The sequence below is a fragment of the Caenorhabditis elegans genome, chromosome I (assembly GCF_000002985.6).
Source record: "Caenorhabditis elegans chromosome I".
Lineage (NCBI taxonomy): Eukaryota > Metazoa > Nematoda > Chromadorea > Rhabditida > Rhabditidae > Caenorhabditis > Caenorhabditis elegans.
In genome coordinates this window covers 4,451,079-4,472,866 of record NC_003279.8, presented here as the reverse complement: position 1 = coordinate 4,472,866, position 21,788 = coordinate 4,451,079, and the positions used below count along the sequence as shown (strand labels likewise).

The 21,788-nt window shown below is 34.9% G+C and overlaps 4 protein-coding genes and 1 long non-coding RNA gene across 10 annotated transcripts; 3 read left to right on the top strand and 2 right to left on the bottom strand.

Moving 5' to 3' along the window:
- Nucleotides 1–3,408: 3,408 nt before the first annotated feature.
- T01A4.9 (Small integral membrane protein 8) lies at nt 3,409–4,794 on the bottom strand. The gene is made up of 2 exons (NM_001356819.4): nt 4,668–4,794; nt 3,409–3,725 (listed from the first exon to the last, which is right to left on the bottom strand). Exons 1-2 carry the CDS (start codon nt 4,746–4,748, stop codon nt 3,531–3,533), a joined length of 276 nt encoding a protein of 91 aa, NP_001343730.1. The 5' UTR covers nt 4,749–4,794; the 3' UTR covers nt 3,409–3,530.
- On the bottom strand, nt 3,409–15,492 carry eri-6 (Enhanced RNAI (RNA interference); the record flags this gene model as incomplete). 6 transcript variants are annotated; one of them, NM_001262696.4, is made up of 8 exons in its annotated part: nt 3,409–3,725; nt 14,218–14,333; nt 14,379–14,485; nt 14,536–14,674; nt 14,731–14,917; nt 14,967–15,079; nt 15,130–15,223; nt 15,292–15,488. In NM_001262696.4, 8 exons carry the CDS (start codon nt 15,474–15,476, stop codon nt 3,674–3,676), a joined length of 993 nt encoding a protein of 330 aa, NP_001249625.1. The 6 variants fall into 6 exon arrangements, with proteins under 6 accessions (NP_001249625.1, NP_001380040.1, NP_001379661.1 ...); NM_001262693.4 differs by lacking the exon at nt 3,409–3,725 and adding an exon at nt 9,311–9,410 and having other exon boundaries at nt 15,292–15,476; NM_001379821.1 differs by lacking the exon at nt 3,409–3,725 and adding an exon at nt 11,591–12,762 and having other exon boundaries at nt 15,292–15,486.
- On the top strand, nt 5,183–5,521 carry linc-104. The gene is made up of 2 exons (NR_101549.1): nt 5,183–5,213; nt 5,266–5,521. It is a non-coding gene; the product is annotated as a long non-coding RNA linc-104 (long non-coding RNA).
- On the top strand, nt 10,163–12,721 carry sosi-1 (DNA2/NAM7 helicase helicase domain-containing protein; the record flags this gene model as incomplete). Its single annotated transcript, NM_058975.1, has 1 exon — nt 10,163–12,721. One exon carries the CDS (start codon nt 10,163–10,165, stop codon nt 12,719–12,721), a length of 2,559 nt encoding a protein of 852 aa, NP_491376.1.
- A 569-nt stretch (nt 15,493–16,061) lies between the features above and the next one.
- On the top strand, nt 16,062–21,673 carry eri-7 (Enhanced RNAI (RNA interference); the record flags this gene model as incomplete). Its single annotated transcript, NM_058973.8, has 10 exons — nt 16,062–16,102; nt 16,532–16,923; nt 17,423–17,496; nt 17,875–17,976; nt 18,023–18,237; nt 19,166–19,348; nt 19,395–19,567; nt 20,179–20,421; nt 20,466–20,598; nt 21,041–21,673. The coding sequence occupies 10 exons, from the start codon at nt 16,062–16,064 to the stop codon at nt 21,360–21,362; spliced, it is 1,878 nt and encodes a 625-aa protein (NP_491374.2). The 3' UTR covers nt 21,363–21,673.
- Between the last annotated feature and the right edge of the window lie 115 nt (nt 21,674–21,788).

Here is a 21,788-nt window from a genome sequence, read left to right as displayed (position 1 = left end):
CCTACGCTAAAACTCAAAGATGACGCGTCAATGACAAGTGACCAAAGATATGTGGAGAAATATACATATCTTTGACTCAGAAACCACTTGGGGATTAAAACGTTTTTAAAAATAGACCATTTTTAATTTCAAGTTCAAAAATCGACTTTCAGAGTATAGACGCGAAAATAAAGAACACTGAAAAAAAAAATTGCAGTCATTAGTTTGAACAATTCGTGTGCAATTTCTAAAGAAAATTTGTTCGAAATTTGTGAAATTCTCAAGGGAAAATTAGGAAAAAACAGAGTAGTTTGGAGAAATTTGCAGCAGGAAAATTGGTCACGCCCACAAGGAATGCAGATTTTTAAAGTGATAGCATGGAGCAAATTTTGTCAAAAAAAAGTGAGCATTGTGGAAAATAATTACATTTTACTTTTCAAAGAACATTTTATAAAAATTTTCTGAAAGGAACCGATGTTTCACAAAAGAAACATCAAGAAAAGTTGTATGGTCAGAAAAATTTAATTCAAAAATTTAATTTATTAAATTTCCCAAGAATAGAATACAAACAAAAAAGACAATTGTTTGAAAAGAGACATGTGAATACAAATAAAAACAATTGTGATACAACATGATCAAATAATTTTTTTTTAAAAGTTCAACATTTTCCAAAAATGTGGACTTTTCGAGCTCTTCTGCAAGTTCTTTGGAATACGTAAATACAAACAATTGACCTTATTTTAAAAAAAATCAAGCAATAGTAATATTTTTAGTCGTAAAAAAACGAGCAAAGCCAATTGAAAAACGAAACATCAGCTCACACGAAAAATTATATTTAAAAAAATTCAAAACGTTTCAAAAAGTTCAAAAAATCGTTGATCTACACTACACAAAATAATGACTAGACAATGATCTACAACCGGCAAGTGTTCGGGAAAGCTACTTATGTAAACTTTGAGCTCTTCAGAGAAGCTAAGAGAGAATGAGAGAAATGGGGAAGTCTAAGGCTTTTGAATGGTGGTCTAGTGGAAAACAAATCCAACCAAACATTATGAAGGATGCTTCATCATTTCTTTTTCCACCTCCCTCTCACTAGACAAAATCACTTGAGTTAATATTGCGGCGATTTCTAGGTTAGGTAGAAGTTTTTTTTCTGGATTTTTAGTGTACTTCTCAACTTGATTGACTAATTTTTGATACTTTCGATTAATCATCTCTATAGGTGATGCAGCGTCTGTGGAGTTGTGTCCTGACTGAAAACTATATCAACATACCAAATATAACTGTTTATTTTTTAAGTTTCAGATTTTAAATTTTTTAAAGATTTTTTCCAAAAACTTTTTGTTTTTTTCAAAAAAAAAACATATAGAACATGCTGAATTATTTTTGAATTCCCGGACAAAGTAATAACCTAGTTTTGACTCATTAATACTACAAAACATCACTAGAATTTTAACAAAAATATTTTTGACGAATCTGATAATAATTGGATTTTTTTATTATTTTCAAATTGGAAAATTGAGTATATTTTTCCATTTTAAGATTTAAAATTAGTTAACTAACAATTTCTTAATAAAATCCCTACAATAAAATAATTTTACACAAACTCCGAATAGTTTCAATAAAATTTCAAAGTGAGTGAAAACATAAAAAAAGGAAATGGAAGACGAAAAAAAAACAACACAAAAGCTGTGAAAAATGGAAATAAGACACCTTTTTCTTGAAAAATGTGTGCTGCTCGTTGGAGCGTATTTAGTATAGGATGTATCCACACTCACATTTTTGGATTTAGTGTTTTTTTTTTCAGAGATTGAAGTCAAAGTGCAGACATTCCCGAAATACATTCTAGGGCTCTTCGGTTTGAAAATTTTTAAAAAAGTGTTGTTATACATCGTCTTAACTATTTAAAACAAATACCAAAAAATTAGCTATATCACAATGAAACCCTCAACAACTTTTTTTCAGACTTTTAATAAGTCCTTCAACAAAGTTTTGCCAAAAGTGTTTAAAAAATTTTTTTAAACAAAATTTAGTTTAAAAAAGTTTTTATATGGAAAATCCATGAAAAAACGATCAAATAAGTGTTAGAGGCGTTCGCGAAAAAACCAAAAAAAAGTAATAAAATGAGAAGTTGTACTTGTGTCAACCGACTAATCTAGTTTACGCGTGACTTAAAAAAGCACAGCACACACTCTTCTACTGGAATCTTTTAAACCAATTTTATTTTGATTTAATAATAAACTTTATATAAACTTAATAAAAAATTTTAAATATATTCTCTCGCATGCAAGAATAATAGAAGAAATAAGTCGTTGATTTAAAAGGAGAAATATTTTTTTTTGTTTCATTTGATAATAAATTGTTGAGTCATGTTTGAAACTATCAACAACTGAGAATCATGTACGTTTAAAGGTGCATGCAACTATTTTCTGCCAAAATAAACGTCATCGTGTTATGAAATTAGACACCATCTCGTGTATTTCATAAAAGGGAAATTGTTGTATCGAATTTTTCTTTAATGTTATGAGATTCTAACTATTCTGTTTTTGATTAGAAATTTTTAAAATTAAGAAAATACTCTGAAGATTGAAAAAAGTGAGAATTGGAAAAATAACTTGCAGCTCTAAAGTATCTCTTTTCAAAAACTGATGTCGAGAGTTTCACTGATCAGACAATTTGCAAAAAGCGAAATACAGGATTTAGCCGTCAACGAAATACAGGATTTAGCCTATAAACAGGTGAATTTACGGACACCACGCAATCCGGCTAATCTTTTTGTAATCGATTTCGAAGTTTTTAAATGGAGAGCTGACCCTGTCTGCTATGAAACTCTTCAAATCACTCGTTCTTTTGAATTATTTCTATTTATATACACTAAAATATATCAATTTGCAAGCTACTGTTTCTCAAATATTTGCAGGTGGTTTGAGAATTAAAATTTAGTATTTTCAACAATTCAATTTGCAAGAAGAAATATTTCACTTCCTGTTCATTTCCATGCAGGTTGAAAAGTAAGTCATTATCGGTATTACAATACTTCAAGCCTTCCTATAGGCCTATGTCACGCTTATCTCTTACCTATAGGTACCTAAATTCTGCCTACGTTCCTACGTGCCTACCTCAAACCTGCCTTAACAAACCGGCCTGGATACGTGCCTGCCTGTCTAAATACCGCCTTTCAGTCTGAACTATTCGGTGTTCGAAGAAGCTGAAATACAATTTCACTAACTCAAAACATAATTGGAACAGTACTAGTTGTACGTATACCGAAATTTGCAAAAAACTAAAAGTTTCCTACGCTTTAAATTTTGAAAAATTCAACATGCCCGTGCTTTATCAGTACCAGGTATTCAGCTTTTTAAGCAAATCTTCAGTTTTTCCAGGCCCAAAATGAAAGCTTAACCTTATTTCCACATATTCCAAATTGTTAATCAAATTTTCTTTATTGCACATAATAAAAGTAAAATGTAATTGGATATAAAGTATGAGAGACTGCGAATTAAAGAGAGAAAGAGAGATGTGCCAAAAGAGTATTTGTCAGAATAATGGTATCAGTTGAAGCTCGAATAGAGACGTTGTCGTTCAGAATACTTTCGAAGGAATCGGATGATGACAGTAATGGCAAGACTAACACAGAATCCAACCAGCAGAACAACCATTACTTGAGTTTTAGTGCTGTCATCTTCCGAGTCTGTCATTTGGGGAAATGGGCGAAGAGTTCGAGTTTCGAATGGCATGCCGTTTTCCTGGAATTTTAATAAATAATTTTGAAATAATTATAATTATCCTTAAGGAAATTATATCAATCAGAACAACTTGATTTTGCAAGAAAGAAACGCAGGTATAAAAGAAATGCAAAAATTCAATACTCATTTGGTTCATCGAATAAATCCCCAGGAAACTTTTTATTAACTAATTTCAGTTATTATCGATTATATCACCTTCTCAAAAATAAATAGTTGCTGTTATTTTTAAAGTTTTTTATAAGTTTGGACAATCCACGCGGTCAAGGCTGAAATGCCCCACCTATAAAAAAATTAACTGTGCATTCTCACTGAAATAAGTTTAAAAGTGGAAAGTTAAAAGTTATACAGTTGAATAAGTTAAGTTGAATTAAGTTCACGAATTCTCAAATTATTGCAAAATCGATTTTAAAGAATTGAACTGTTAGGTTTTTTTTTGGATAGAAAAACTCCTACAGTACCTCGACATTAATTTGATATTTCATTTATTACTGTAGATCTAAGGCATGACATACTACTATTTACGAGAGCTTTATCAATAAAGCTTGTTGTAGTATGAAAATTAAAATTAAAAATATAGGACCCCTCACCCCCATCAATATATCAATCTTTACAATAAATAGGGGTAAAGTAAGTGTGAAATTTTAAAAAATTCAAAGTTTTTGGAATTTGGCCTTCTCGTACGGTCCAAAAGTGTTAACGTGGTTCCGAAGTTGGTACGACATTGTTTAGGCAGCGCTAAGGTTCATCCAATTTTCATCAAAACGTTTCTACTGGCCGTAAAAACTTGGGTAAAAATTGACAATACTTGTTTCAGATTTGAATAACAGTAGACCTAGACAAAGGTTGGCCAATTGGCATTTCTGAACCAAGTTATTTTTGGAAAAACTTGGTCAAGAAGTTTCGGCCAAAACCCGATGAGATGTTTCAAATACAAATTCTCACCTCTCGTCGTCCGATAGCGGAAACTTTGCTCATCATAACCACCATTGCACAGAATAAAAGCAAAATGGAGAAAAATGTCATGTGAGCAGTTTTCAATCTAAAATTGGCACAGAGAAACGCAAAAGGTAGATTAGTTAAGAGCAGATGTTTCTGTATCCAGAGTAACCCGTGGCAACGGTTCAGCACAACACACGGGGCGGAGTTTTGAGGAGTATGAAGACAGTTGGTGACGTCAAATTTAGTGAAATGGAATGATTTCGTTTCTTTCGAAAGACTAATAGACTTCAACGAATTGACTAATGAACGAAGGGCATGACTTTACTGTTGTGGAGTTGTTGAGAGGAATGACGAGTGAAAAGATGAAGCCAATGCTTTTAGATGAAGAGCTTAGCTAAGCTATACAAGACTTTTTGAATGTACACCCAGTTTTTACGAACAAAAATGACACTTTGGTGCTTCCTTCTATTCTTTTATGGGCAGGCAATGCTATTTAGATGATTGGAAATGCCTAGCAATGAGAATCACTGCACACTTGTAGCTTTGACGGTGAGTTTTCTTTTTGATGATTTTTATTTTTAATTTTATCTAAATTTTTCAGTGATGTGGATTTGAAATTTCTCATTCTTCTTGATGTACGGAGTACGAAACAAATCATATTGGAAGATCTCGAGAACAAAACGTGAACACAAGTGAACGTTTTTTGTTAAAAGAAGAATGTTTCCGCTCACTTTCAAAATTACGAATGAAATGAAATTCATTTAATAGGATCCTACAAAACAAGTTGCAACAGAGGAGATGTTTGTTAAAATATTTATTCATAAAATAAAACAAATAAATAAAAATCAAGTTTTCTTTTTTTTCGTATACATTTCAAACACATTACATGCTTTAAAGTTGAATAGACTAGCGCGGCGGAGCCGCGCCAGCCCTTCGGGTATTGGGTGTGCCCGAAAAAGTACCTTGCGCAGGTTCTCGGCTTCGCCTCGAACCTGAGATGGGGTTATATCGAAATCTCCTTGGAATTTGGGATCGATTGCTTGAAGAACGAAGTCTCTGCGATGGTTTTGAGCTGAGATATGAGCGATTAAAGTTTGAGGTGGTGTGGGCTCGCGGAGCAGGAAGGGGCGGGAAGGCAGGAGCCGAGGCAAGGTCCTTCGGAGGTGTCGGCTGCTGTAAAAATGGAGAGGCGCGCACGCAGAGTAAGAGGCGGCGCGCGCGCAATGGCCAAGTGGTAAAACCCTCGCCTTGTAGTCAGAAGGTTGTTGGTTCGAATCCCCATTAGTGAAAATTCTTTTATTTTGTTGTGATTAATCTCTGAACCACTTTAACTATTAGAAAATTCGTATTGAAAAAAACAACTAAAAAAAACAATTGGGGAAGAGGCCGGAAGAAATAAACATTTTCACATTGAGAAATTATTGTACTTTTCTGATGATTAACATACGGGGGATAATATAAAATTGAATTGGAAAAAAGAAACAGATGACGACGCGGGCGATCATTTGGGAAAAAATTTTTTGTAAATGGCAACAGAACAGGAAGACGGGAATGTTTAATTATGCGATTTTCGTGCGTATCGACTTGTTCTATCGTGCTTGCCTACATTCCTTCTAACTTTGAGCTGATTTTTCAAATCATTGGCAGCTTTATCTGTTCCATTGGTCGCCGGAGGTAAGTTCTTCATCCACAATTTTTCCACGTGTCGTCGGAATGAGAAGCCGATCCCCATTTCTTCCACACAAATATACGAAGTCGAGCATCCGGAAATCGCGTTAAAATATTCGGTAGATGGTTCTTGCATCGGGAAAGGAAGATGCATGGATGTCATCAACAACATCTCCTTCGGATCGATCTTTTGTGAAGGTTTTTGTTGCATAAGAACGACAATTCTACGAAGTTGCGTCAGAGACGGCGTTTTGGCCGCAGGGAGGCTGTCCAAGTAGAAAACACAGGGCTTCATTGAGCACCGACATGTCATGGTATCGCTGCAAATATGTTAATATAATTAAACAATAATAACGGAAATATCTGGTACCGATACAATTGTGTAATTCCCTCTGGGAAGTTGGTTCTACCCGTATCAGTTTTTTCTCAACCAAGACGGTAGTTTTTCTAATAATTTTAATCATCTTCACAAATAATCATTTAATTAAATTGCTATTGTCCATACTTGAAATGCCAAAATGCTTACCTTACAGACGTCGAATCCTGGTTCTTAATATCGAAGCAATGGTAGAGTTTTCCGTGATCTGAAAATCGGGGTATGTTCGTTGAACAATATTGCAACACAAACCTTTTCTTGTGAAAGAATTTGCGGCTGCATTGGCAGATCGGTATTCAAATTCTGTCTGACGTTGACTAAGTTGGGATTCCAACATATCAATCTTCAAGCCTTGACTGAATATAACACTCTTCTTCTCCCGTAAGTCACTTCTCAACTCGTTTAGGTGCCGGTTATTCTCCTGTAAAATAAGTTGTTCAGTAAAAAAACCATTGTTGGTTTATAAATGACAGAAAATATATCCTAATCGCCAAATATAGCTGTAAAAAAATTTTACTCAAGTGTGATTTGCCCGTTTCTTTGATTTTTGAAAAATTGAAAAGATTGAATGTATTGTTACACGAAAAAATAGATTGTTACACGAAAAATAGATTGTTACACGAAAAATAGATTGTTACACGAAAAATTGATTGTTACACGAAAAATTAATTGTTACACGAAAAATAGATTGTTACACGAAAAATAGATTGTTACACGAAAAATAGATTGTTACACGAAAAATAGAAATGGTTAGTTCCCAGTCATCGAGTGTCCAAAGACCGCCACACACAGCATGAACTGCCTGAAAGCAAGTGTTGCACTCCACCTTGCGCCCGTCGTAACCCTTCGCTGACTTCATCTTCTTATCTTTAAAAAGACAGATAGAAGCATGGCAAGTTTCACCACACGATCTCCCATCAACGCGTTTATTCTTGTAGTTCTGAAAAACCTGCTGCACAGTTTCCATTCCTGACACCACCTTCTCCAATTTCTTCAGACTTTCTTGTAGTTGATTCAGGCGACCTTTAGAAATTTTGCTTCGTTTGATATCGGTTTTGGTCAAAGTGAGAGTTGGATTGTCAATTCTCGCCGCCCATAGTATTAAGTAATCAAAGCCAAAGCGTTGGGCTAAGCCCATTAGGGTATGCAAGCTTCGGGGATCACATTTTGTAGATTGACGAGATCGAATAGAAACTGACTTTTTTCTGGCGTAATTGTTCCCATCTTTGCCACTGTTCTCCTTGTAGCTGGCAGCTGTCCTAAGTGTAACATTTGCTCCCCGAATGTAGCCACCGATTAACCGACTTTTCAGCGAGTTGCAGAACATACAATGAAACTGACTAGAAGCTCCTTGGTGGCCCAGGACATCGTACTGGAACTTCATGTCCCCACCAAGAAACTGCTGGACTGGCACAGTGACGTCGGTCCCGGCTACTTTCAGTTTCAGCTCTTTGAGGCTATTGAGCTGTGCCACGATCGGAGTAAGGTCATTCGAGATGTTAGAAGACTTTTCGTCATCGTTGAAAATGCCGAGCGGGATCAAATGACAACAACTGTTCGGATTTTTGGCGTTACCTATAGAGAGGCACAGCTTGAACTCGTCTGATCCTTTATCACCTAGAATGGTGAGCCAGATTGGATCAGTACCGATGACCAGGTTCCCATTATCAATCAAGTGATGGATCCTGTCCGTGAGATATTTGATAACATCGACTAGATGCGCTGCCACCACCTCCTCGCCGTCCTTATCGTGCTCAGTCACGGAAAATTGTTCGCCTGCACCCACGATCTTCTCAATTTTCATAATTTCGTGAACAGAAGGGAATGGATCAGAACATCCGGATTTACTAAAATGTGCCTTCAGCGTGCGCAGCTTTCTTCGGGTTAGACCACATGCATGATAGAGGTAAAATCCTTCTCTCTTCGACATCTTCCATTTGAACAATCCTGACTTTCCCAACCTTCCTATAACTCGTCGATAAAACTCGGTGCTTTTTCCGCCTGAAAACGAAATATGTTCTATATTACTGTATTTTTCCATACCTAGAAATTTCAAATTCTCTATTGCTTTTTCAACTCTTAAAGTTTTTGCACTCTGACTATTGAGATCATCAAAAGGTGTAGGTGGGACTTCCAATCTTTCTTGCTCCTTCTTTTTCTTAATTTTTTCTTGCTCAATTCGAAGATTTTCTTTTTGCTCCGCTTCTTTCTTTTTAGTTCCTGCGTTTGCCTTTTGATCTTCAATTTTTTTCTCAAGATTTTTGATCACAGTCTCCAACTTCTTCTTCTCACGGTTCGCTGACATCCAGGAATCACGAAATTTTATTTTTTCCTCTTTTTCTGCCTTAAATTTACCAAAATGTACCTATGAGCGTTGCAAATCAGGGGTGCGCGCAAACGATTTTTTCCGGAAAATGCCAATTTGCCGGAATTCAAAATTTCCGGCAAATTGGCAAATTGCCGGAATTCAAAAATTCCGGCAAATTGCCAATTTGTCAAAATTCAAAATTATGATTTAATTGTGAAATGAAAGCGTGATGGAAACCGCGAGCTCGTCAGTAGTAAATTTCCACAATGCTGTTCATTTTTACCACATATTTAATCAATTCCGACGTCTATTTGCCCGGTAACATTGTTTTCTTTCCAGTTCTGAGCGTATTCGAAGTGTGATGTGTCCCGCAACCGCTGTAACTTTCCTTGTTCTGGAATATCAATTGATTAAATACGAACAATTACCCGTATTTCGATTTTAAAAAAATTAAACGTAAAATTATTAATTAAAAATGTTTATTTTCCCATAAAAACACAACATTTCTGAAGAAATTAATTAAATAATTCCCGAGCGCTCGTAAATCGTAGAAAATTAGCTCGCATTGAGATTTTAGCTTAAAGGCGCATAGACTTTCACGTAGAATGGGTCTTGGGACGCGTCGGGTCTCGAAGCGAAAGCGATCGTAAGCGCGCGTGTTTTTGTCAAAACAAATTCAAATTTTTGGGCCCTCGGGTTGTTTTTGTTTGTTTTTGACGCTTTTTCGCAGCTTTTTCGGCTTTTCGCATCATTTTATGCAGTTTTTGTAGGTAATTTTAGCGATTTAGAAGTCCCAGCGCAACTTTACACTACTATTAGGCATATTTCAGCGTAAAAATTTAGGATTTTATCTAAATTTAGGAAAATTTCGTAAAATTGTCGCGTTTTAATTATTATTTTCCTCGTTTCGTTAGCATTTTAGGAATTTAATCAATTAATGTAGCACGTAGGCGTAACACGTAGGCGTAACACGTAGGTGACCTTAGTGAGTCACAAGCCACGTAGTAGGAATAGATTTTATCTTTCCACGTATTTTGTTTTGGTGTTTGTTTTCGTATTTTTTTTACGATGTCGAAATAATATTTTATTAATTTCAGAATCTACACACCAATCAAATCAACCAACCAACCTTTGTGAAGTGAGACGATGTCGGATCGTGGAAAAGATGACGGCGCCGACCCGCTTGAGCCCGTCAATCGTGATGAAGAGATGCCTGAAGCAGTGGAGCCGCCGGCGAATGTTGTTGAAGGACAAGCTGAAGCGAATAGAGGACAAGCAGCCAACATCGGAGAAGTTTACCCACCTGTAAAAGCGGAAGGACCAGGGTCACCTGTGCTCGCCGCTGGAGCAGGCGGGGCTCCGAATGTTCCCATTCTTCCCCCTCAAAACCAAATTCCTATCAACTTAAACAATAATAATCACGATAATGAACAAGAACGCGAACGCGTGCCGAATAATATGAGATTCTTGAGAATGCAGAGACGTCCCTGGGCCGAGATGGTTGAAGAAGACCAAGATAATAAGGAACACGAATTTGAATTTTTGGAAATTCAAGGACCAGCGCCGCAGAGACATCATCCATTCAGAGAACACTATGGAGCTCAACCGGATCTTGAGCCGAAGATTTCGGTGGCGAAGAGGCTTGCAGCTGAGACAACATTGGAGGATGTGCAGTCGTTCAGGAACTACACGGCAGGAGAGATTCATCGTCCAGCACTACATGAAGATAAACCGCCAAACACAATGGTGGAGTTGTCTCTTAATTTCATCACGAAGCTTCCGAGCGAGCCGCATGCATTGGCTACAATTGTCGAGAACAATGGAACAGTCTACAAAGTAGCTATGGTTTTCAAAGAGGTTGTGGCGAACGATCGTCCGGATCTGATGTACATGAACTTTACGAAGTGGTCGTACGATGTGACGTCAAGGAAGTATGCCGAATTGAAGCAATACTATAAGGGAGACACGATCATGATCCACAAGGTTGTCAAGAGAAGAGATGTTGCACCGGAGTCGTTTATGAAGACGTTCGATCAGATTAGGAACATGAAAGCCCACAACTATTGGCAGGTAAGTGAGTTTTCATTGGTACAAAGAAAAATTTCAGAACCTCAACCATTTTCGTTGGTTGGCAGAGCAGCAGGAGGTCGTCACAGTAAGAAGTTAGCTGTCTGCGGAGTCACAGAGATCGTGACGGTAAGCGAGGACACTTTCAACGATAACCGTGCACCTCAAGGATACCGAGCTGATGCAGTAGCGTTTACACCTGTGCTCATTCCTGGACAACTCCTGAAGTCACTGTTGCCTGGAACGCCACACATTGTGGTGAGAAGAGAAACTGCAGCTCAAAGTAAGTCATGGGATCTTCGTCCACAAGTCATCAACTTCGGAATCATGGGAGCAAGGAAAGCCTACCCATTTCTTCATCTTCCAAACTACATGGCAGGAAGATCGCCGAATACAGAAGATGCTTGGAGAGGAGTGCGGAAACTCGGACATCATGGATTGAGCGCCATGATCAGCACTTCGAATATGAACCAGGACAAATTCCACTACGAAACTACGTTGCAACACGTACGTGAATTGGAAGGATCAATGAAGGTTTCTTTTGCTCTTCAATATCCTGGAAGGCCAGTCAAGGCGTGCAATTGGAAGAATGGTACCAAATTCTCGATCGAAACACCAGCCGGAACCTTCGTGCCAGCAGCGGTCGATCACGCGGTGCAGTCGACGGATGCGATCACCACGATCGAGTGCAGAATTCTGAGACCGGCCGATAATGCAGTTCACATTTTGGCGGTCGGAGAGGACGCAGTCCTTATAAAACAAACTAAAGAAGCAGATGGTCACCTTCTAGCAGCAACTCCTGTTGTTCCAGTGGATACGGTGTTGGATCGTAATAAAGGTTTGGCAACCTTTGCAGCGTTAAATGGTGGTCCAATCATAGCAAGTAATGGCTTAAACTATCCACATAAGGAGTTCAGATATCAGAACTTCGTGTGTTCAGCTCAACAGAGCACGTTCATTCAAGCTTGTTGCGACCTGAAGCTCGGAGCTTTATCATTGGATGGTGCCTTTGGCACGGGTAAAACCAAGGCGGTAGCTGCAACAGCTATCGAATTTTCAAATCAAAATATCCAAAGAGTTATTATTTCAGCGAACAACAATGGAGCAGTGAAGGCAATTCATGATGCGATTCGTTCGTTGGCACCCAGAGGAAGAGTGAAGGTTGTTCGAGCCATGTCAGCGCGTTTGAGAGATGAGGCGAAGCCGGAAGTGCTCACAGAGGATGATTTCCCGATTCTATGGAGAGAAGTGTTCACGGAGGTCGTGCAGTCAGTCAACAGACCGAATGTCAGAGGAACCCATCCTGCAATTATTGACGCCGCGAGACATTTGAACGCTCATGGACTTCTTCCGTCGCCGATGTTGAACAACGAGATTAGAGTTCGATGCAAAGCACCATACAAAACGGAGCCCCCAGCACATACCATCTGGACGGCGTTGATGAAGATTCATGAGACAGCAATCATCATCGGGACTACAGCATCGATTCACACAGCTCTCAATGATATTGGATTCGCCAGCAAAGCGAATGAGATTGGATTGGTGATGCTCGACGAAGCTTCACAAATTCCAATGATCAAGATCGGAGGACTCGCTACACATTTCCCTAAAGCGAAGTTCGTATTGGTTGGAGATTGATGACGATGATGAAGAGGCAGCAAGTCTGCTCCGTTGTGAACCTGTGAGAAAGAGTGTGTGAAGAGAGGAGGGTGCAGACAGAATTCAAAAACTATTAATAGTTTAAAAAAATATATTTCATTCTCTGAGAATAAATAAATTTGTTGCCTATTTGAAAATTTGCCACTTTTTTCCCAAAAATACATTTTGTTTAGAACAAAAAAGTGCGCGCCTTAAAAGAGAAGAAAATTAATTGATAAGAAAGGTGTTGGTCAGACACAGTGGCATTCAGGTTGAGTAAGCGATAAGAGAATGGTGTGTCATCTTGTACTGCTGTCCACTGAGTTCCCCACCGAGATTTTGTTTTTCTCGAGAATTTTTCCATTTTTTTTCTCGAATTTTTTTTTCTCGATTTTTCTTGCATATTTTGAGAGGTAATGAGATCTCTTTAGCTCATTTGATCCAAGTTTGTGTGTGGAGTCAAACTTTTGTGTTAAGTTTTCAAGACAGGCACACTACCACTTGACTATGATAGAAGCTGATAAGAAATTCTTGGAGTTGGTTAAGAAGTGGGGAGTCTTATCAGTTGGCTTGTATATGATGATTATGAAAAATTTTTGGTGAAGGTGAAAGCAGGGGGTATTTTTTATGTTTTAGATTTTTGAAATTTTTGATATAGGTAAAAATGGTTACTTTTTAAGATTTTGAAAAATGAGTAAATGTAACTAAAAGTTTAATTTTTCTTTAAAAAATGATTGTTTTAAAATTTTGAAAAAGTGGGTCGAAGCTTGACTACTATGTATGATAGGGAGATTTGGAGAAAATGAGAATTTTTAAACAGGGAGTTTTGGGTATATTTGGAGCTTAAGTAGTATGTAATCTTTGACTCTGGGAGTTTTTTGACTTGTCAAAAAAGTGGGTCGGAGACTGCACCAGCGTCAAAGATTACATACTACTAAGAATAGCGAAAAATTCAATTATTTAGTGCAATCTATAATACACTTTTTGGAAATCATTTTAGGAAAACTTAGAATAATATATAATGGTAGTCAAGGGTGTCGGTTTTTCGATATTCAAAATTTTTAAAAATCTAAAATTTAGTTTTTGTTTTTTTCAACAAAAAAATTGAATTTATTGAGAAAATATTATTTGTTTTTCAACACCAACATGACCTTCAACATGAACAAAATTTGATTAAAATGTATTTGTTTTTTTGTTGCTAATTTCTAATTTTTTTTTGGTTTTTCGATTTTCTTTGAAAAAATCGAAATATTCGTTTTTTTGTTTTTTATTTTTCAACAAAAAACGCTTAGAAATTTGGATATTGTTCTACTTTTCAGAAAATAAAATTATTTGTTTTCTCATGTTTTTTTAAAATCAATATCAACAAAAAATTGTTTTTTTTTTTGGTTAATTTTCTAAACTTTTTTTTTCAATTTTTTCGATTTTCTTTGAAAAAAAAAATCCAATTTACAATTTTTTTTTAAATAGAAATTTAGATTTTTTCTAAACCGTACTGCCAGAATTTAAGATGCGTAAGCGTATTATTGGATTCCAATCTGAACACGTCTTCACGTTTGAACAAACGTTCGAATTTATGACGGTAATCATTTCCCAATAGGACGACGGTTTTCTGAAAAAAATTGATGCTTAAAATTATCTGTAAAACAGAACAAACTTCATCATGATCTGTAGGAAGAAGTGTACCTTCTTGCGGTACGAAATTAACATCATCCTTCCAAATTCCGTCTACTTCAATCACTTTGATCATCTTGATTGGCATGGCTGTAAATTATTATTTCATTTTAAATAAAATAAATATTCATTTTTATTACTTTCTCTCTGCTTCTTGAACAACGCAACGTGTCTATTATCCATAAGCCGTAGTACAGGACGAAGCCCAGATGTGAGATCTTTGTCATAAAATTTGATGAGTTTCAAATGTCCGATTACATCCCAATTCGCGGTTTCTTCCTGAATAAATTACCGAATTTTTTAATTTTTTAAATTTTTTCACTGAAAACACTCACATTTTTATTGTACTCATACTCTACTTTCATCACTTCATGAACTTGTTCCATTTTTTGAATTATTTTTTCCTTGGCAGATGGCTCTTCAGAATTCTTTTCTTTTCCCTGAACTTCTCCACCAACAATTTCAATATCAAAACTATTGTTTTCATTCTGTTTGACCTCGAAAGTGATAAAGTTGTATTTCCTGAAATTTTCATTGCAATTCGTTGTAAAAGCGAATATTTTCAACATACTTTCCCGGCGTCACAATTGAACGGGTATCAATCATTTTTCCTAAATCTGGATGTATGTAGATATCTGAATCTGGAAGGTCGTTGACTCCAACATAAAAATCTTTATCCGTATGCTGGAAATTAATCGATTATTTTCAGTTTTTAAGCTCTTATTGTAGCTCACCACGATTCTGTCAAACATCTTATTCTCATGAATAAAAAAAGTCTCGTAATTCTCTTCAAACCGGACGAATGACTTGTTCTGGAGAGGTCCTTTGCTGAAAAATAGAATTTATAAAAGAAATAATTAATTTTTAGAACTTTAGAAAAATGAAAATAAACTTACTCTACCCAAAAATGCACCATTTCTCCATAATCTTCTTCTCTCTTTGTATCTGTTGTAAGCTCAAAAACATTTCTTTCCTCTTTTCCGGGCTGAAAACAGGCGACTTTAATCAAAAATCGGCTGTCAAATGAGCCTGGCAGTCGTCCAAGAAAGAATCCCGAGTAGAAATTCTCCTTATCGGTCATATTTTTACCTGAAAACAAATAATTTAAATAGATGTTTTTATTTGAAAAATAAAAAAATGCGGCGAAAATTATTTTCAGAGAAGAGGCAGCAAGTCTGCTCCGTTGTGAACCTGTGAGAAAGAGTGTGTGAAGAGAGGAGGGTGCAGACAGAATTCAAAAACTATTAATAGTTTAAAAAAATATATTTCATTCTCTGAGAATAAATAAATTTGTTGCCTATTTGAAAATTTGCCACTTTTTTCCCAAAAATACATTTTGTTTAGAACAAAAAAGTGCGCGCCTTAAAAGAGAAGAAAATTAATTGATAAGAAAGGTGTTGGTCAGACACAGTGGCATTCAGGTTGAGTAAGCGATAAGAGAATGGTGTGTCATCTTGTACTGCTGTCCACTGAGTTCCCCACCGAGATTTTGTTTTTCTCGAGAATTTTTCCATTTTTTTTTCTCGAATTTTTTTTCATTTTTTTCTCGATTTTTCTTGCATATTTTGAGAGGTAATGAGATCTCTTTAGCTCATTTGATCCAAGTTTGTGTGTGGAGTCAAACTTTTGTGTTAAGTTTTCAAGACAGGCACACTACCACTTGACTATGATAGAAGCTGATAAGAAATTCTTGGAGTTGGTTAAGAAGTGGGGAGTCTTATCAGTTGGCTTGTATATGATGATTATGAAAAATTTTTGGTGAAGGTGAAAGCAGGGGGTATTTTTTATGTTTTAGATTTTTGAAATTTTTGATATAGGTAAAAATGGTTACTTTTTAAGATTTTGAAAAATGAGTAAATGTAACTAAAAGTTTAATTTTTCTTTAAAAAATGATTGTTTTAAAATTTTGAAAAAGTGGGTCGAAGCTTGACTACTATGTATGATAGGGAGATTTGGAGAAAATGAGAATTTTTAAACAGGGAGTTTTGGGTATATTTGGAGCTTAAGTAGTATGTAATCTTTGACTCTGGGAGTTTTTTGACTTGTCAAAAAAGTGGGTCGGAGACTGCACCAGCGTCAAAGATTACATACTACTATTCTTGGTGCCAAAAGTTTAAAAAATCTGAAATTTTTCAGAAACCAGAAGCAAAATACAAATCCAGTCTACCAATACACACTTGAAGATAATCCAGAATCATTGACACTCCAAGATGTTCTAGAAAGTCATATGACAGATCCAATTGAGCTCAATTCGTTCGATTCCATGGAAAAAGAAGCAGGAATTCCTTTTTCAAATGAAAAGCAAAGAACTGCAATTAAAATGGCTCTTAATGAAAATAGAAAGCTTGTATGTATTCAAGGACCACCGGGAACTGGAAAAACATTCACATTGACACTACTTCTATGTAGACTTATTCAACAGAAAAAGCAGGTTGTTGTGTTGGCACCGACACGTGAAGCACTGGCAAATATTAGGATGATGACTAAAAAGACGCTGAAGAGAATGGGAATTAAAGTTCACGAGCACGGTAAGCAGATCTGAAAACCGGAAAAAGATTTGGACCAAAAAACAAAAAATTCTCCAAAAAACATAAAAAAGAAAACAAAATTTTCGCCACTTTTCTGTTTTTGGCCCAAAAATCGAAAAACCCATGATTTTGTTATAATGGAATGTGAATTTGAAAATTTTAAAATGTCTTTATCAAAAATTAAATTTTTAAAAAATAATTTCGAATAGAATTTTTGAAAAAAAAAGTCCAAAAATTTATCAGTTCTCCTGTAATATACCAAAAATTTTCGCGTTTTTTGTTCGAAAAAAAACGAAATATAAAAATTTCCACCAGAAACACGAAAACAAACTTGATAAAAGCGAAAAACCAAAAAAAAAAATGTACAGCGCTGAAAACATTTTGTACGTTTGAAACTTTATTTTTGAAAAAAACTTGAATTTCGTGTATTAAAAAATGTTTTCCAATAATTATTTTTAAAAATTTAATTTTTTTAAAAATTTAAATTAATTTTTTTCAGCGTTGATGGATACGAACGAATATCGTGATGTTATAAATAAATCGGACAGAGCTCTAATGGCAGCGGAAGAAGTTGTTAGTTATCGTGTGCATTTTGAAATCGAGGTGCAGCTGCGCTCCGCTGCCAAATGAAAACGCTCCGCCCCGAAACGTTGGGTCTCGTTGGGTATTGGCGGCAAAACCGGAAATTCTAATGTTTTCAAGCATTTTTAGTTTTTTAAAAATGATTTTATGTCGAAATTGGTTTTAAAAAACATAATTTCGGCAAAAAGCCATGCTCGAAAACATTAGTATTTTTGGTTTTGCCGCCAATACCCAACGAGACCCAACGCTTGAGGGCGGTGCGTTGTCATTTGGCAGTAGAGCGCGCTTGCACTTTCTTCTATTTTCAAAAAAACAACAATTTTTCTGCGTTTCCATAAAATTTCTTTGCTTCCAATTTCAATTTTTCAGAGAGATCTGCGAAAAGCATTTGATAACGGAGAAATAACAGAAAATGTGCTCGACGAAATGAGACAATCGATAATTAATCGAGTTCGAAATGAAGTTGGAGCGGTAAGGAATTTTTGAAAAAAAAATTAACTTTAATTTTTTTTTCAAGGAAGTTATTGGAAATGTGCGAGTGGCATTTGCAACGATTGGAGCGAGTTTTGTGGATTTTGTTATGAAACACAAAAAGTTTGATCCATGTCTTTGTATTATTGATGAAGCAGCACAAGTGATGGAAGCACAGACATGGCCTGCCGTGTACAAAATGAAGAGAATTGTGATGGCTGGGGATCCGAAACAGCTTCCTGCGCTTGTTTTTACTGATGAGTAAGGTTTTTTTTAATCAAAAATAATCGGCTAAAAACTAAAAGAATTCGGTTAGAATTTTGGATTCGAAAAAAAAACAAAACAAAAAACAAAGAAAAAAGGTGCTAAAGAAAATAGATCATAATATCCGAATATAAAGTTGATACAAAAAAAATTAAATGACGGAATTTTTTGAATTTAATTGCCAAATAGCAAAGTATTGCAGTTGAAACAATAGGGAAAATGGTCAAAAATTGTCGGAAAGTTGAAAATTACGTGCCGTTTTTTTTTTTTTGATTTTTCGATGTTTTTGAGGGTAAATTGAAAAACAAGAAATTTTCGATTTTCCGAAAAATCAAAAACTTTCAGATAATTAACCATTAAATATGATTTATTAAATCGAATTGTGTTTATATTGATTTAAAATAAAATAAAAAAATCTTCTAAATAGAAGGAAAAATAGCATAGCTTTAAATTTTATTTTTAATACAATCGAAAAAATTTTCGAAATATCAGAAAATCGAAAAAAAAACAAAATGTTCGATTTTTCGTTTTTTTTAAACAATTTTTTCGCGTTCTCGGCCAAAATCCTTGATTTTTCTTCATTTTTTTCTCTGTTATATAATTCGATACGTCATTTGTAAAATTTTCAGTTTCAGCGAATTATTCGCGTTTTCAAATTTTCTTTACGGAAAAAAAATATCTGAAAAATTGGCAAATCATTTTTCGAAATCCTAAAATTGAAAAAAGTATATTTAAAAGTAAATTTTTAAAAAATTTTTAAAGTTCAAAAATTGAGATTTTTAAACTAAAAATTCTACCAAATTCAACAAAATAATTAATTTTTATTCGATAATGTTTTAACATCAATTGTAAAATTTCAAATTCACCAACAAAAAAAACCGAAAGCTCAAATTCAAATTCAAATTTTTATTTCCACCTTTTCCAGAGCAAAAGCATTCGGGCTCCAGAATTCTGTGATGGATCGTATATTGGAGAAGAAAAATAATTTTAGTTGGATAATGCTTGAGAATCAATATCGGAGCAATGCAAAAATCGCAACTTGGTCAAATACTTGCTTCTATCACAATCAACTCAAAACTGACGTCAAATGTCACGAGTATAGTCTTCAGTGAGCTGTTTCTTGATGTTTCTCTGATAAATTAAATAATTTCCAGTACTATCCTGAATCCTCAACCGAAGAAATTCCGCAATTTATTTGATCCGTTGGTATTAATCGACACTTCTCTGGAAAGAGATGTAGAAAAACGATTGGAAACTTATGAGCATGCAGTATTTGATACAAATAGTATTAATAAAACGAAACAAGGATTTTCATATGCTAATCTAGGTTTACACTTGAAATTTGCCCTTTTTTAAGTCCTGGGTGAAAAAAAACTACCAAAAAAGTAAAAAACTAACGTTTTTTCGGAAAATTTTTTAACGAGAAAATCGAGATTTAAAATGTAGTTAAAATTGTATATATATCAGAAAAAAATTGTTTTAAAATAGAGAAATGAGTTTAAATTGTGGGAAATTGAACATTTTTCAAAAAACAATTTCTCTTTCGTTTTTCGACTTTAAAAAAAAAAAATCTAAAAACCGAATAAGTTTTGGGGATTTTTTTTAATATTGCAAAAATCAAAAATTTTTCGACGATCGAGTTTTTAGAAAAAATCCAAAAAAAATGTCAGAAATTTAACCATAAAAATCAGGTTTTACCTAATAAAAAATTTGTCTAAAACGAAGAAAAATTACCAGAAATTTGTTATTTTCGGGAAAATAAAAATGTTTTTTTCGATTTCTAAAAATCGAAAAAAAAAAATCATTTTTATATTTGGTGTTTTCAGGAAATTTTGAAACACCCGTCCTGAATTCACACACAATTTCGAAAAAAAAAATTTTTGACCCGGAATTTCTTGGCACCACTATATTTTATATACTTTTAATTTTAATATTCAGCCGAAGCAAAAATCGCGATTGGACACTACCAACGACTTTTAAAATATGGAGTACAACCAAGTGATATTGCAATAATTACTCCATACAAAGGACAAACAAGTCTTGTGACAAAATTAATGGAAGAATTTGGAGCTGAGACTGGATATACTGATTTCGTTCAAACAACAATTGGAACAGTGGACAGTGTTCAGGGAAAAGAATATGAAGTTGTCATTTTTACAATGGTTCGATCCAATCCAAGAAGTTTGCTTTTTTTTAGTTTTGCAAAAAAAAATTGAATTTTTCAGAAACGATGGGATTTGTGTCTGAGCTTCGGCGGCTTAATGTGGTTATAACGAGAGCTAAAAGACATTTCATGTTCATTGGAAATGGCTACCTTCTTGCCGAAAGTAAAAAGGATGAGATTCGGAAATTATACGAGTATGTTATTCAAACAGGGCTGGGACAAAAAATGATTTTGGAAAAAAACCGATTTTTTGAGCTCAAACAATACGCCGAGTTCTGCGGTTTTTTGGGCTGAAAATACGGTAGCTGGTCTCAAAACGACAAATTTTTGGTAAATGCAAAAAGGTGTGCGCCTTTAAATAGTACTGTCGGAATTTTCATGTTAATTGAAATAACACGTAATTTAATGAGAAAAACTTGAAAAAGTCTATGAAAAAACAGAGAGTTTGAAAGTACAGTACTCTTTAAAGGCGCATTTAACAAAAATTTGTCGTTTCGAGACCGGCTACCGTAATTTTGAATTTTTAGATCGCAAGTTTTCGCGTTCGTCTGAAAATTTCAGTCTAAAACTGAGAAAGCCTCGAGAAGTACAAAATCTGTAGAAATTGTTTTTTTTTTTATTTTAAAATTTTTACAGTTGCTTCAAAAACGCGAAACGCCGCTTCCATCCGAATAATGCATTTGGAGAAGATGGAAATGTCACTGATTATGTTTCAAATAACTTTGGACAGGATCTCGAATCATTTATGAACTATTCAAATGATGAAGAAATGATCAATTGGTGTAAACGATTTAATGAAAATGGACCGGATTATCGAGCAAAAAAGGCGTTGGCTTGGGAGAAACGAGAAGAAACGAGATTGATGAAAACAATTTCAAAAGTAAAGTATGAGTACAAGAGAGGATCAACAGAGCAGCTAGCTAGTGAACTCGATCAATTGGATTGCTCGTCTAATTAATTATTTGAAAATGTCTTTAAATCTCATCAAAAATTGCTCGCATTTAGCTATCACAATTACAAAAATTTTAAATCACAAAATTTTGGTTTTTTTAAAAAATTTTTATCAACTTTATGGCCATCATTCTTGTAATATGAAACCCGCTAGATAAGTGTATATATTTTTTAACTTCCTAAAGCGAACTTGACACATTTTATACATTTATCTCATCTCACATCTCTTTTTTATTTTTTCCAGAAATTGATCGGTAGTTTTATAAAATTGTTGCGTAACATTCCCCTTGATCCATAATAAAGGTTTATTCTTTGTTTCTTAAGTTTCCGGCTTTGCAGAAGTTGCTCTTTTCAAATTATTATTTTTGCCGCCAATGCAACTGCGCTCCCTTGGACTAATGCAAAAAGCAGAAGCAGCGGCTCTTCACTGTCA

Excerpts from the sequence above, each read along its gene's own strand:
- T01A4.9 (NM_001356819.4), bottom strand. The coding sequence starts at position 4,748 with ATGACATTTTTCTCCATTTTGCTTTTATTCTGTGCAATGGTGGTTATG. Across the intron at positions 3,726-4,667 it reads CCGCTATCGGACGACGAGAG|GAAAACGGCATGCCATTCGA; the intron begins GTGAGAATTTGT and ends TTAAAATTCCAG.